General features: G+C 45.0%; 1 protein-coding gene across 1 annotated transcript; it reads right to left on the reverse strand.

Annotated features, from left to right (window-relative positions):
• Nucleotides 1-863: 863 nt before the first annotated feature.
• Nucleotides 864-3,056, reverse strand: LOC146521423 (uncharacterized). The gene is made up of 2 exons (XM_085155197.1): nt 2,704-3,056; nt 864-2,465 (listed from the first exon to the last, which is right to left on the reverse strand). The coding sequence occupies exons 1-2, from the start codon at nt 3,023-3,025 to the stop codon at nt 2,035-2,037; spliced, it is 753 nt and encodes a 250-aa protein (XP_085011323.1). The 5' UTR covers nt 3,026-3,056; the 3' UTR covers nt 864-2,034.
• Between the last annotated feature and the right edge of the window lie 13,098 nt (nt 3,057-16,154).

The raw sequence follows: 16,154 nt of genomic DNA on the forward strand, positions 1-16,154 counted from the left end.
TCTGCGGGATTATCTATCTCTATCTACTTGAACGTAGTGAAGATGATGCAGTAGTTTGCTGAATGAGACTTTTAACTACCGTTTCTGTATATGCTGTATTGAAACAGTTGAATTACAATCCCACCATCCACCCACCGCAGTGTGGTTGATGAGGGTCAGCTTTCGTTCAAGCATTGCACATTCTCTTAAATTGACCAGCAGAGGGCGACTTGTGGTTGTGAAAAGGCCTCTGAAGTGTACAGGAAGCAGCTCCCTCATTCATTTTGTAAATGGTGGTCATTAAAAGAGTCAGAGGTCGTGTCCAAATTCATGGGCTGCATCCTCCTGAGGACCCGGCCTTCGCGGTCTACGTGGGCCGGGTCCTCAGGAGGTCGGGTAGGCCGGAAGTAAACGGCTGTGGAATTGGACGGTCTAGCCTTCTCGATCTACTCCCGCCCTTAATTCAGAGTATTTCCAGTTGTCAGCGCCACGGCACGAAAATCAAAAATGGACCCGAAATCTTTCTCCGTTTTTTGTGTTCATTTTTAATTATCAACGAGCTAACCCACATTCTCACCTGAAAATATGTTTAAAGTTTATTTTGTGACCCAGAAAGATTAATAAGAGTAATTTTAAAACTTAGTAGCGGCCGCCATTGCCGGAAACTGGAGCTTGGCTGGGCCGCGCTATGAATTCTGGGATATGGTGGGCCAAGACACACCCGACCCATCCTTCAAATTCGGGGAAAAGGAGGACGCATTTGTCGGCTGCATTCGGAGGAGTCTACGAATTTGGACAGCCTTCGGCGCGTCGCTGTGACGTAATCGGTCTACAAATGCGGCCTCGGGAGGATGCAGCCCATGAATTTAGACACGACCAGAGATGAAGATTAATCAGGATCAAACAAGATGTGAAAAAGCTTTACGCGTTTATTTAAAAATAAACATCTGTTTAGCTCTGTGCTCTATGTGGGAAACAGTGTCTTTATTTAAATAGAAGACCAGAAAACATCAAACCATAAACATGCTGAGCTCCTTCATTCTGCTCCCTCTGCTGTCTGACAGGCTCAAACAGGATCCAGCACAGCCTTTAAACATACTTCAGCTTTCATCTTCAGTTTTACACTTAAAGATGATGAACTTTCAGCTCCTGATGAATGTTTTATTTTCTGTTCTGTAACTTAACAAATTATTAATCTCCAGCCTGAGATTTTCTTCATCTGTGTGTTTAACACAGAAAACCTAAAGCGTTGTTTCTATTTCACCCTTCTGACTCACAGAGAAATGATTCTCTGAAACTTCACTATAGAGAATGAAACCTGAAGCTTTCCCAGAGGCTACAGGACAGTTAGAAGGACTTTAAATCACTGAAATAAGCAGAAATGTTTGAATGTGACTAATACTGACACACCATGTTGACATTTACAATTTAAAACAGTCTGATTGAGTTACAGCAGCAGGGTTTGTTAATTATTGTCGCCTGACCTCCAGGTTTAACTCTGTCCTAACGTCACATCTTTTCTGGGTATTTTAAACACTTTCAGGCCAATGGGACACACAAACTGCATTTGTCTTTGCTTCACTGTATTTGACAGAACATCCAAGTAGTTAATTGAAAATTAAATGTTACTTAGCACCAAATCCAGAAGTTCAGATGAGGCAGCTGGGATCATCAATTACTGTGTGTTACTGAAATAAATTTGTTCACTTGGGGCCTATTTTACTGACATGGACACCACTCTGTTGGTTGCTGTTGAAGTTGAATTTTCTTAACACTGAAACTAGCAGGAGATGGTGTTCATTATTTTTCCCCTGATTTTAAGTAAGAATAGACAAGCAAGTATTTAAGATTAATTGTTGGCGGTTTTATTAGAGTAACAGACAGCTCTGAGAGATTTCAAACATTTTATATGGAGGCTGGTGTTAACTGTGAATCTCTTAGTTTTGTGCAGATAAAACGAACAAAAAAAACAAAAAAAACAAAAACCCACCACCAATGAAATCAACCAGCACAGAACAGAATCCATTTCCTCTTCAAACTGCTGTCAGACATTATCTACTGCACTCTGATGTCACACTCTGGAAGCAGTCCTGCTGTTTCCTGAGGAGGAAGTAGTTCATTCTCAAGTGTCAGAGTGACATCAGGGATCCTTGTGGAGTGTTGGTGACAGCTGTTGGCTTCCAGGTCACTTCTGTCTCTTTGTTTATCAGCAGGAGATTCAGAGTTCAGAAATCTCTCAGACATTTCAATCTGTGGTTCAGTGGGAGGACGATGTGAGTCCTGACAACATTTTTTATATGTTATGTAGATCAAAACAACAACAACAGCCACAGCAACAACTGAAAGACCAATGATGAGTCCAACAGATCCACTCTTCTCTCCTCCAGCCTCCTTCCCTCCATCCTCTTTCCCTCCATCCTCCTTCTCTTCATCCTTCTCTCCTCCAGCCTCCTTCCCTCCATCCTCTGTGTGTCCTCCTGTCTGACCTGCAGGTGAGAAACAGGTGTGAGGTGTCAGCTGTCAGGTAGGTGATGAGTGAAGAACAGAACAGAATCCATTTCCTCTTCAAACTGCTGTCAGACATTATCTACTGCACTCTGATCACATCACTCAGACCAGCTGCTTTCTACAAAGTCTCATCAACAACATCTTTAGAAACAAACATCAACAACCAGGAAGCAGCTTCACCTCTGATCACACACACACTCAACTCTACTCACTCACCTGGAGGATCAACACTCAGGTAGGTGGTGTTGATGGATCTCCATGAGCTTGTTTCTCCCACGAAGACACGACACTCGTATGTTCCAGTGTCATTAGTCGTCACATTCTTCAGAATCAAAGACACGTCTCCATCCTTCATCTGTCTGTCCTGCAGATCCACCCGGTTGTGAAACGATGGATTCTGGTTGTGTGGTTCAAAGTGCCCGTCCCGGTATAAAAGCACATATTCTTCTCCTTCTATCTGGTCAGCTCTGGTCCACATTACGCCTGTGAAGTTGTTATCTGGATCTTGACACATCAGAATAATACCCTGTCCAGGCATAGCTGTGATGGCTAAAAGAGAAACAACACAGACTAAAGGTCAACAGTCAGCATCCAAAGCTCAGTAACGCTCAGTAACTGTATAATGTGTGTTAATGTTGACTAAAATAACCCGGTTTATGTTTTTAGCTGCTCTGTGCTCAACTTCTGTTGAAATCATCTTAGGCTGAACTTTTTTGTTTGAAACTAAAATCAAATTGAACATGTTCACACCGCAACTGTGTAAGAGATGACAAGTCCTTGCATGTGCTGTCTCTTAAAAATTTCCATCAGTACATGCACCATTCTCACGACTGCTCCCGTCAGTCAACTCTCTGGGTTTGTTAGATAGTAAAAGAGTAGAACAAATGTTAGAACCGAAACCATTCTGAACTGAAGAGCCCGTTTTATTCAGAAATTCTGTAGTGAAGCTCAAGAGTCTCTTCTATCATCTTTCACAGTAAGAAGCTGATAAAAAAATACGAATAAAATCATTAAATACAAGGGATTTCATAAAGAAACAAGCAAAGTGAGTGTTGTGCTGTACTTTGCTGTTTAACAAGGTGACGGTGGATTCTGTTTATGTGGGTCTACTCTAATGAAACTACAAAGTCCAGAAGACAGAATAAAAAAGACCATCTTAGACACTCCCCTGGCCTTTTTAAAATAAATAAATCCAAAGTATTTCATTCACAGATCCCATAAAAAATGATTTTGATTCAACACAAGATTTTTAATTTACTGTCACAGAAATTCATGGTCTGACGTTAAAGTGATTTCAGCGTGTTCGAGGCAAAAGATTTTCACCTGCAGCTACATCTTTATGTCACATTTATTCAAAGATCATGTCTACTGAGTGCCCATAAGTACTTTTACTTCAGGTTCTTTGAGTATATTTGCATGCTACTGGTAATGATCCAAATACTACTACTTCTTTATTACACTTACAAATTTGTGGCATGGACATTTTTTGAGGTGCGACCCAGGCGATGAAGACTCTCCGCTGGTTGACTGGAGGCCAGAAGTCCTTCACACATCATTTATTTCAAAGAACTGAAAGTCATCTGATATGAGTCTCCATAGGGTACACTGAGTGTTACAACCCCATTGTAGTTAGCTGAGCTCCCTGACTGGGAACAAAACAGGAGAAAAATGTGGATAAAGAAAAGGCAGAGAACACTTACCAAGCTTCTCCTTGTAAAACTTTTACCAGTTTAATTTTCATTGGTGATATAATTAAATGTTCCCTTTAAAGAAAACCCTTTGCTGTGTGCCCCAGGTGGGGCAAATTGAGGTAATCAATATACATTTTTTAGTACTGATGACATAGGTGGGGCCCACCTGGTGAAACTATATGGGTCACACATGGGCAAATGCAAGTCAGACCGTGAAAACATGTCTATGTGGGCCCCAAATGGGTTATGTTAAGTTAATATGGGCATATATTTTAGTTGGGCTCAAGATTGTTTAGTATATATGGGACCCACTTGGGTTTCTCACATTAAATCCATATGGGTGGGCATCCAATGAAGATCCTAGTTAGGTCAGTGATGGTAAATATGTACATTGGTTCAAAATGGTAACACATGCTTATGTGAGGATTCTTCTTCTGTGACAAGCTAGAGAAAGTAAAATCAAATTTTGTAAAATCATACAAAATCATACCAATTGTATGATTTTCTAACACTTTTATTAAAAACTATTCATATGGCTGTTGTCAGGCGTTGTGGAGTGGAGGCGAGGAAGAAGGAACCCAAACGCAGGACTCGCAGGTAGGTGAAGCTGGGTGATTTATTGGTGAAGGAGTGAACACACAGAACAGAGGAAGGACATGGCTGGCTGGACGACTGACTGAATGAATGAATGAAGGACGGACTGACCGAACACTGGCGGAAACAACAACATAACCTAAACATCATCAATGACACGACAAAGAACGAATAGAAACAGAAGACTTAAATACACAGACTGATGAGGATGGTAATGAGAGACCGGTGAGTACACAGCTGAACATAATCTGGCTAACGGCACGAGACGAGCTAACACGGGAACAAACAGGAAGTGACGAAATAAACTGAACGTGAACAAAACGGAAAGCACTGGGTCACCGACCCAGGAACCCTGACAGTACCCCCCCCGTCAAAGGACGGCACCCGACGGCCAAAAGAGAAAAAGACCAGAACAGGGCGGGCGGAGGGGGCCCAGGACGGAGGGACGGAGTCCACAGAGAGACAAACAGTTCAGGCGGGCGGCCGCGTGGCCGGCGGCCGAGATGAAACAGTTCAGGCGGGCGGCCGCGTGGCCGGCGGCCGAGACTAGACAGTTCAGGTGGGTGGCCGCGAGGAAGACGGCGGCGGCGGCGGCCGCTGAGCTGGTCCGGTGGGCGGCCACGAGGAAGGCGGCGGCCGCTGAGTTGGTCCGGTGGGCGAACGCGAGGAAGGCGGCGGCGGCCGCTGAGCAGGTCCGGTGGGCGGCCGCGCCGGCGATGACGTCCAGAACGTGGCTGGGGCGACGGTGCGGCAGCCGCAGGACCAGGCGAAGCAGAGGCTGGCGACGAGGCTGAGGCCGGACCAGGCGAAGCTGAAGCTGGCGACGAGGCTGAGGCCGGACCAGGCGAAGCTGCAGCTGGCGACGAGGCTGAGGCCGGACCAGGCGAAGCAGAAGCTGAAGCTGAAGCTGAGTCCGGACCAGGCGAAGCAGAAGCTGAGTCCGGACCAGGCGAAGCAGAAGCTGAAGCTGAGTCCGGACCAGGCGAAGCAGAAGCTGAAGCTGAAGCTGAGGCCGGACCAGGCGAAGCAGAAGCTGAAGCTGAGGCCGGACCAGGCGAAGCAGAAGCTGAAGCTGAGGCCGGACCAGGCGAAGCAGAAGCTGAAGCTGCCGCTGAGGCTGAGGCTGGACCAGGCAACGGCACGAGAGCCGGGGGTGACGGAGCCACAGCTTTAGGGCCAGCGGGCGCGGAAGCCCCTGGCTGGAGACAGGCAGGGCCAGCGAGCGCGGAGGCCCCTGGCTGGAGACAGGCAGGGCCAGCGGGCGTGGAGGCCCCTGGCGGGAGAGCGGCCGGGCCAGCAGGCGCGGAGGCCCCTGGCGGGAGAGCGGCCGGGCCAGCGGGCGCGGAGGCCCCTGGCTGGCAAGCAGGAGGGCTCACAGCTGGCTCTGGGTGCTGTGGCTGCAGGTCCGGGGACTGAATCAACTGGACGGGAGGCGACTGGACTGACTGGACTACAGACTGGACAGACTGGAGGACGGGAGGCGACTGGACTGACTGGACTACAGACTGGACAGACTGGAGGACGGGAGGCGACTGGACTGACTGGACTACAGACTGGACAGACTGGAGGACGGGAAGCGACTGGACTACAGACTGGACAGACTGGAGGACGGGAGGCGACTGGACTACAGGGGACTGGAGGACGGGAGGAGACTGGACTACAGGGGACTGGAGTGAAGGCTGAAGAGCAGGTGAGGGAACTGACTGGAGTGGGGAAGCTAAGGGATGAACAGAGGTTGGCGATGCTAATGGCTGAGCTAATGACAGAGTTACCGAGGGGGATAAGATTGCGGCCTGGGCTAATAAGGCTGGTGCCTGAGCAGGGGAAACTTCAGCTAGCCTAACCAGGGACAGTGCGAGGGCGTGAAAGGTTGGATCAGGAGGTGGATGAAGAGGTGAAGTAGTAGGTGGGCCGGTTAGCTCTTCCAAGCCTCCAGGGAGGTCAGGCTGGGTTGAGGCTGCCCTCAGCCTGGGCGCTGGGACAGGCACAGGAGGTGGCTGGACACCAGTCACCCCCACCCGGGAAACAAGAGTGGATGTGGAGGTAGACTGCGTCGCAGCTGCCTTCCTCCTGGGAGCTGGCACCGGTGTGGGTGTAGGCCGGGCCCTAGACATCTGAGGGGGTGAAATGGCTGAAGAAGAAGGCCAAATCTGGGCTGCCGTGCTGGTGGGGAATGGCTGAGTGACGGGTGTGGAAATGGTGACCGGGTGTGTGCTACTGGCAGGATTATAAGAGTTCGGTCTGTTTCTCCTGCCACCACGATTTACAGTCTTTGTGGGAGCAGCGCAGAAAAAATCTTCCCAGTCAACATCCTCCTGGAGGGAAACTCCCCATGGATCGGTGGTGGATCTGTTATGTGTTTTATGTGAATAATCAGATGATGGATGTGGAAAACAGTTAGTGGAACTCACCACCGGGAGTTGTTGAAAATAGTCCATATTATGGCGGCGTGTGCGCCGCTTTCTTCGGGAAGAGGAAGCGGCCGGGGTAAACAGCTGAGCCTCTGGCGCGGTAGCCTCCATGGAGCCGAGGTGGGAGGCGTAGCCGCGGTGCCTTGGCGAAGGTGGAGGTCCGGCGAATGAGGCGGCGGGTGTGTGGACGAGGAGCGGAGCGGCGAGAGAGGGAGCGGCCGAAACGCGGCATGAAACGTCCGCTCTCCGCGGCAAATGCTCCGAGGCAGGTGTGGCAGCAGGTGGGGGAACGCGGCGTCTCCGAGGCCCGCCCAGAGCCAGGCGAGTCCCCTTGAAGACGTGCTCTCGCTCCGCGAAGAGCCGCTGTTTTCCCCTGACCAACTCTGCCCAACGGGAAAGCGCTGCCACCTGCCGCTCGTTGAGGTCAGAGTCCGCTGGGTCCCAATCGTGTCTTCGTGGCACGGGTCGTGTCATTCTGTCAGGCGTTGTGGAGTGGTGGCGAGGAAGAAGGAACCCAAACGCAGGACTCGCAGGTAGGTGAAGCTGGGTGATTTATTGATGAAGGAGTGAACACACAGAACAGAGGAAGGACATGGCTGGCTGGACGACTGACTGAATGAATGAAGGACGGACTGACCGAACACTGGCGGAAACAACAACATAACCTAAACATCATCAATGACACGACAAACAACGAATAGAAACAGAAGACTTAAATACACAGACTGATGAGGATGATAATGAGAGACCGGTGAGTACACAGCTGAACATAATCTGGCTAACGGCACGAGACGAGCTAACACAGGAACAAACAGGAAGTGACGAAATAAACTGAACGTGAACAAAACGGAAAGCACTGGGTCACCGACCCAGGAACCCTGACAGCTGTCATTGAAAACAATGTTCCACATATGATTATTGCTGATTTATAAGATAAAAACTGATAATGGTCAGACAGAAGCTCAATAAACATCTCATTCAATCTCTGATAATAAAATATGGGAGAGTAAAAAAAATAAGAAATGGTGTGAAAATGATTTACATCCACCCCTTTAAAACAAACTCACAAAGCTCCTTGTTAAGAAAATATGCAAGAAAGATCAAAATAAAGTTAAAGTAAATGTCCAGTGAATAAAAACTTTAGAAAAGCTGTCAGTGTTAGCAGGATGCTTTCTGTCAATGATCACATAGTTTAAGTGGATAATTTGAAGTTTCTCTTGGAATTAGGTGTGAGGAAGGTCTAAAGCTTTAGTGGAGCAGGTGCGGTCAGCTGTGGTCCTCCATGGTGGAGCTCAGTGACACACTGACAGAGCTCACTGTGTTCTCTGTGAGTGGTGTAGAAATGTTTAGCTTATTTTAGAGTTTAGAAATGTGTTAACATAGAATGTAGAATTATTGTAGAGACACTGACACTGCCCTCAATGTAATAAAGGCCTGATGGTGTCCTGAATTTAGGAGCAGAGTATAGGAGACCCTCCCCAGTTGAACTGTGAAAGTAAAACAGAGAGGAGTTAATCCTGAGAGGAAATTCCCCAGAGAATGTTTGGGTGGGGGTCTCAACATTTGACCTGGATAACTGTGGTCTGGAAGGGAAATGGGTTTTTTATGACCTCTAGGGAGTCACCTACACCCACAGTGTTTTAACTGTCACACACACTCACTTACGGGCACACATACATACAGGTATGCGTACACAGTCACACACGAGCACTCACATAGACACAGACACAGAGTTTGCAGCACACCGTAGGGGGGTTTTATGATGGGGACACCTCTATAAAGCTGGCTGTAACTAACAAAGGGGTGAAGATTTTGCAGAGGGACACACCGGCCTCGTCTTCCCTTCTAGAAGTGCATGCTTAAATGAAGATGAATAAAGATGAATAAAAGTTTTGTGAAAATGACTACTGAGTTCCGGTGCCGTCTCTGGAAGTTTCGACGAATAAAAGAACAGGGGTAAAACTGATTTCGTAACAGTTTTGGTGCCGAAACCCGGGATTCGCTCGAGGCCCAGAGAGGATGAATTGGCAGAGCTGAGATCGTGAAACGAGGCGAACAGAGAGCTAGCTCACATGATTAACCCTTTAAAACCGGTCGGAGCGGGCACGCTCTGTTTTGCGTAACTATTTTTAAATCCCGGTAGCTCTGCAACCACGTGAGCTAGCGCAATAATTTTTTTTGCATATGAAACCGGAGGAGTTGTACTTACATCTTATGCCATCAGCTTGTGCTAGGTCACAGTTTCCTTCCACATATAGCTTTGCAAAAACTGGATAAAAAGCGCTTGCAGCAACAAAAACATAATATTCCAGAAACAGGCTTTGCCGATCAGATCAGCTGTTCATAACACTTCCTACATTGGAATAGACGTCAGCGCGAAGTATCGCATGTCCGCCATGACCTGCCCGAAACCGGAAGTGACGTCATTTTCGCGGAAATGTAGTTTTTTTTTACTATCAGGCCCTTATGAGCCTATATTGGTGTTTTTAAAAGTTATCTTTGACTTTATGACTTTGTGTCGTTTCTGGGATGCTTAGGACTCATATTGCACTGCTGGAAATAGTTTGTTTTGATGCATATGCTGTTTTTTTGCAAATTTGCACTATAATATTTATTTTCGTTTTTCCTGCAGTGTATAAAAATTGGTGTATTTCAAAAATAAAACTATGAAGGCACTCAAAATAAATTTCCTGTGGTGGGAAACTATTTTGTGCAACTTTTTTGTATTTACAGTTTTGAGGGATAAGCCTCTTAAATTTCTCTAACTAGAAATATATGTTAAAAAAACAAAAACGATTTTCAATTTTTTTGTAGTTTATTGCACTTTTTTGCAATTTATGTAATCACTATGCACTTAATTCATACATATTATTAAAATCTAGGCTGTAATGGTTGTATTGATGTATAGCAACTTGAAATGCTCCCAAAAATGGCACTACAGCATGTAAAAATATAAGCTCTGGCGGATTTGGTTCTATGGTAGGTCTTAAAGGGTTAAAAGGTAAGCACGACCTGTTTATTTTCGAACCGTGCATATTGTTTAAAGCCTAAATTATCTGTTCGCTAAGTTGAACGTATCGCAGTGTAAATTCACTCTGTAGAAAAAAAGGCGGCTAGCGTCCGTCTCAGTGCGTTAAAGCAAGAGACCTTTGTAAGAACTCCAAGTTGATGTTTAGCGTACTGTGAGCGACTAAAGCAAGAGACTTTTCTAAGAACTCCAAGTTGATGTTTAGCGCCCCGTAAGAACATCTCAGTGCGTTAAAGCAGGAGACTTTGTTACGGATTAGTAGAATCGGTGTTTCATCCGTCTTAGTTATTAGGAAAAAGTCGCGGTGATCCGTCCTCATGCGTTAAAGCAGGAAACTTGTGTTACTATTAGTTAGAAAGCGGGGTTTAAGGCCTCGTCACCGGCTGAGGGCCGTGTGTCCTCCGAGTTTGGCAACTCCACCCTCCTTCGGACGCGTCGTTGGGACCTGTGGGACAGGAGCTGGGGTGGTGACCTGGGCACCGGGGGCGCCTTAAATAACTAAAGCTAGGTGTTGGATCCTAGTCACGGTTGATAACCTGCATGAGAGTGGGGGCAAGTTGCTTTGTTAGTGAGAGAACGACTGCTTGGCTCAGCCCACTGACTGCAGTGTGTGTAGACTGTGTAGTTGTGTGAAAGCGCCGTTAGAGTCGGCGTCTCGTCTGAATTACGGGAGTCAATTAAAGTAACAAAAAGAATTTGTGTCTAAAAGTGTGTGTTTGTGGTGTGCAGAAATTGCGGCAGGAGGCCGTGTCGCGAATTGTTGCAAACTGTGAAGTCAATTGGGGGGTTTAATTTGGTTTTATTTTTTATGGGGAAGAGAAACTGCGGTGTCCAGTCCGTGGCGCAGTTTGAATAATTCGTGAGGCAAATGTGGCGCGATCTGAAGATCGTGAGCCTAATTGTCCTAGTTAGGTTAAGGTGTATAAGAGCGGACGGCACCCGCTCTTTGTTCTGATTAGGGCGTTGTCCTGAATCAGCAGAAGTGTCTCGCAGAAAGTTTGTATGGGACTGCAAGAAGTATGAAGTGTTTTTGAGCCAGCCTCGAGGGGCGGGTTCACAGGCGGAACAAACGAGGAGTAAAATGTGCGTGTGTGTGAGAGAGAAAGACAAGGTGGGGGTGAGTGACCAGCCTGTGAGTGTGTGTGAATTCTTTGATGACAAATAGGGAGATAAAGTAGATCAGTTGATTTTCTGTGAAATAGTAATAGTCAAGAAGTCGTAGTTATCAAATAGGAGAAAATGAACTAAAGTAAATAAAGCAAATTAAAAGTGGATTAGCTTAAAGTAATGATAAATTGATAAAATTAACAGTGACATTTAAAGCTGACCAAGTATTCAAGGATGAATGGAGAATTTGATTGCTGACTGTATGAGAGCTGTTGGGGTGAAAGGAAAATGAGGTTGGAGGAGTGAGTTAACAGGTTAATGTGTGGGTGTAAAACAATGAGGTAAAAAAAAAAAAAAAAAAAAAAAGAGAAAGAAAATGATGAAAACAAAGAAAATAAAAAGTGTGGAAGTGTGAGTGGGAAATTGTCTCTAACTGGGGGAAGCAGTGACACTACAGGTCACCTTCTTCCCCTGCCAAACATTTGCCATGTTTGGAGCGAGATGGCAATGAAAGAGACAGTGGGACAAAGAGATACACGGGACAAAGCTGAAGAGAACTGACTGCCATTGGACAGAAAAGTGGGAGAGAAGAACAGAGAGAAAGGAGCAGAAGAGGACTGAGGCTGCTGTTGTAGTTTGGGGAATCAAATTGGGTTAAGGAATCCGGGGAGACAAACGACTGCCTGGGAGTGGAGGATTGACAGTGTCCAGATCACCACAAAAGGGGGAGGAAGACAAGCACTGAGGTATGCAAGTGAACTGTTAGAAAAATGGAAAGGTGACACCACACATGCACATGATATGCACTAGAGATAACACAAAATCATACACAAAGTGGCACACATCCAAAGAGGGTAGAAGGGGTTAACAACACACAGTGTGGTTGCCTATGGTAACCTGCAAGCATTTGGGGTTTAGCTGTGCCTGACTATGACAGAGTTTTTCATTTAGATGTTTCTGAAACAAAATTTGGAGTGAACAGAGTTTTGTTTCAGAAAAAAGGGGGAAGGTACATAAAAGGATACATAGAACTAGAAAATGTATTAACCCGACTGACATAAACGCACACACACACACACACACACACACACACACACACACACACACACACACACACACACGTAATGAAGCTCATTAGGATCAAACACAATTTTAAGTAGGCAATACTGTTACCATCATCCTGTCTGGTTTATTGAGTGGGTTGAGAAATGATACATAGATGACTGAATCAGTATTATTTTGGGGAACATGATAGCAGGGGTGAACAGAATCCTGCAGCCTGAGTTTAAATGAGTGAAACTAGCAGATTTTTTGTTTTTGTTTTGTTTTGTTTTTGTTTCTGAACTATGGGGAAAGTTTTACCATGGCACCAAGTTTTAGATTTGGTGTTATCTCACCTATAAGAAAGAATATTCTGTGACAAGTTCTAAGACCGGGCTTCTGTATTTTTATTTACTTTTGTTTTTCAGTTTTATCTTTTCTTTTTCATTTTGTTTTTATTTTTGAACAGTGCACTGATTTCTGTTTGTGAATTTCTTTTCTTTAAGCAGATCTGCACGTCGGGAATTAAAAGTGCTACACGTCGTCGAGAAAATTGTTGCAAGTGAGTTTCTCCACATTAAAATGGGCTCTGGAGAAAGCCACTTATTTGGGACAATTAGAAAATGAGAGTCCCTGCCTAAAAAGGATTCAGTGAGGTAATCCGATCTAAAGTTTTTCTTTTTCTTTTGAAATGACGTCATTTTGCTGAGGGTGGAAATCAAATGCGGTGATAGTTTCCACTATCAGCAAAGAAAGAAAGAATGGATGAATGAATGAATGAATGAATGAATGAATGAATGAATGAATGAATGGAAATAAAAACAAACTGACTGACTGGTAAAAGCTTACAAGACTTGACCACGACTCAAAGTTTACCTCCACCTAGACAGGACAAAAGGGTGGATGAATTTATGTGTTTCTTTTTACAGGAGCAGAAAGATGACAGCAACATCCGAGGTTGCGTGAGCTTTTGCCATACCGATTTAACTTGTAAAGGCCACTTTCTGTGTTTGTGAATCTACCAGGGGTGTTATTCACTACCTTGTGTTGCTCACAGAGATTACTGTGAGAAAGTGTGTATACATCTGCGCAGCGCTAACATTTGCATTTTCTTTTCTACAGCATTACAGTTCTTCATGTGATTTGATGATGTGATTTATAACAGAACAATTGGTTGATGTTTGTTTCTCTACTACAGGATTGATGATGTTGTTACACTGTGTTGTTGGGAAAATATTGAAGGTTACTTTGACGATGTGAATAATGTGAGAAATTTCCTGTGTTGAAACCAGTGTCATTCCTTTTACGGCAGGCTTAATTTTATGGCCTTTTACGACACCTCTGGAACCTATCGACCTGCGCCTGACCACCAGGATGATCCATGTGTGCTCCTAATGTTTGTTTTTTCTAAGAGTGCATGTAGAGCATTCAGCAGAAAACAGACAAGTGACATGAGGAAACAAATAAGAGATGCAGTGTTTATGGAATAGTTGAATATGAGCTCATTAGCTGGCCACTACTGAGCTCATAGTGATAAAATGGGTGGAGTGACATTGTTTAAGGGAAGTCACAGATTAAATTGTGGAATAAATTGGGATGATTCATGATTTGGGACAAATTATGGTAATAATAGTGATTTAATGATTGGAGAAAACCTGCACATGATACTTGTCTTTTATGCTGAATACTTTATCACTCTTATGATCTACAGTTGGTTGCAAATGTGAAGTTTGATTTAACAGATTTGTCTTCCAGGATACAGGCTCCAGGTGGAGCTGGGAGTTAAATAAGCTGAACATGAGGGATGGAGAGAGCGTGCCAAGCTCCAAAAGTGACAGCGCAGAGGAAGTCCAGCGATGGAATTGTGTTTCTGTGTGAAGCACAAATACTAGGAGACTGGGAAATAGTTGACACCACTTTTCCCAAGGATGAAGATCACCTAAAGTGTGTCACTTTGCCATGCAGATTTGATGCTCTGCAGAGAAGCCTTCTGAGAGGGAGAGATGTAAACAGACAAGGCTTTCATCTACATTTAATTCATGTCAACTTTTTTAGGCTGGTTGAGGTGGAATTGGAGAGAAACGGTAGTGTCAGGTGTGACTGTTGTAATTGTAACTGTGATTTTTTAAAAGTGAATTGCCCAGAGACAGATCTGAGTCCACTCCGGGGATACCACCATCACGGGCCACGGTGAAGCGAACCAAACGTAGTGAAACAGGTAAATCAGATGAGTGTTTTGATTATTATGGCGGTATAGAGTTGGACTACGTTAAAGGGTCCACAATCTCATATACATTTGATCTTTGTGCTGTCATTAAATGTAAGGGCTTTCTGAACAGTTGGGTCCAACATCTTTAATGGCAGTACAAAATCGGATGGCGTTAGATATGTTGTTGGGAGAAAAAGGGGGCGTTTGCGCGATATTTGGGGATATGTATTGTACTTTTATTTCAAATAACACAGTCCCCGACTGCTCTGTGACCCGAGTTCTGGAAGGCCGAAAGACGTTGTCCACCACAATGTATGAGCATTCGGGATTGGATAACCCACTGGAAGCGTGGATGACCTCTGTCTTTGGGCAATGAAAAGGTTTCATTATGTCAATTATGGTTTCTTTGTTTGTTTTTATTGCAGTGTTAGTGACATGTGGGTGTTGTTGTGTGCCTTGTATCAGAGCCTTGTTCGTAAGACTCATCAATCGTGCTGTGGGAGAATCTGATACAAAGGCAGACAAATAAGGCCACTTTTGGGAAATGGGGAGTCACAGTATGAAAACATTATGGTGAAAGATTTAGTGTTGTTTTATCTGCCATAGGGCAGATAAAAAGGGGGATTTGTAGAAATGTTTAGCTTATTTTAGAGTTTAGAAATGTGTTAACATAGAATGTAGAATTATTGTAGAGACACTGACACTGCCCTCAATGTAATAAAGGCCTGATGGTGTCCTGAATTTAGGAGCAGAGTATAGGAGACCCTCCCCAGTTGAACTGTGAAAGTAAAACAGAGAGGAGTTAATCCTGAGAGGAAATTCCCCAGAGAATGTTTGGGTGGGGGTCTCAACATTTGACCTGGATAACTGTGGTCTGGAAGGGAAATGGGTTTTTTATGACCTCTAGGGAGTCACCTACACCCACAGTGTTTTAACTGTCACGCACACTCACTTACGGGCACACATACATACAGGTATGCGTACACAGTCACACACGAGCACTCACATAGACACAGACACAGAGTTTGCAGCACACCGTAGGGGGGTTTTATGATGGGGACACCTCTATAAAGCTGGCTGTAACTAACAAAGGGGTGAAGATTTTGCAGAGGGACACACCGGCCTCGTCTTCCCTTCTAGAAGTGCATGCTTAAATGAAGATGAATAAAGATGAATAAAAGTTTTGTGAAAATAACTACTGAGTTCCGGTGCCGTCTCTGGAAGTTTCGACGAATAAAAGAACAGGGGTAAAACTGATTTCGTAACAGTGGGAAAGTTTCCAGGTTAATGAGTGACAGCTTCATGTTTGTGTTTGTTTCTTTGGTAAAAACCACAGGTTCAGGTGTGAATTTCACATGAAACAACATGAGTGAAGGTCACTTCCCTCTGGGAGGAGCTTCTCTGGGACTTGATGTCTGTGCATGTTTGAACATGAATGTGTTCACAGCCTGTTTTCCTTTGGAGGACTCTGTGAGTCTAACATCATCAGGTTAACCTGTCACAATCTTCTCAGTGACAGGCTACAGAGATTTCAGCAGGATATGATGGAACAAGCTCAAAGCAAAGGAGAGCAGCTCCCTGCAGAG

This window comes from Neolamprologus multifasciatus, chromosome 3, assembly GCF_963576455.1.
Source record: "Neolamprologus multifasciatus chromosome 3, fNeoMul1.2, whole genome shotgun sequence".
Classification (NCBI taxonomy): Eukaryota; Metazoa; Chordata; class Actinopteri; order Cichliformes; family Cichlidae; genus Neolamprologus; species Neolamprologus multifasciatus.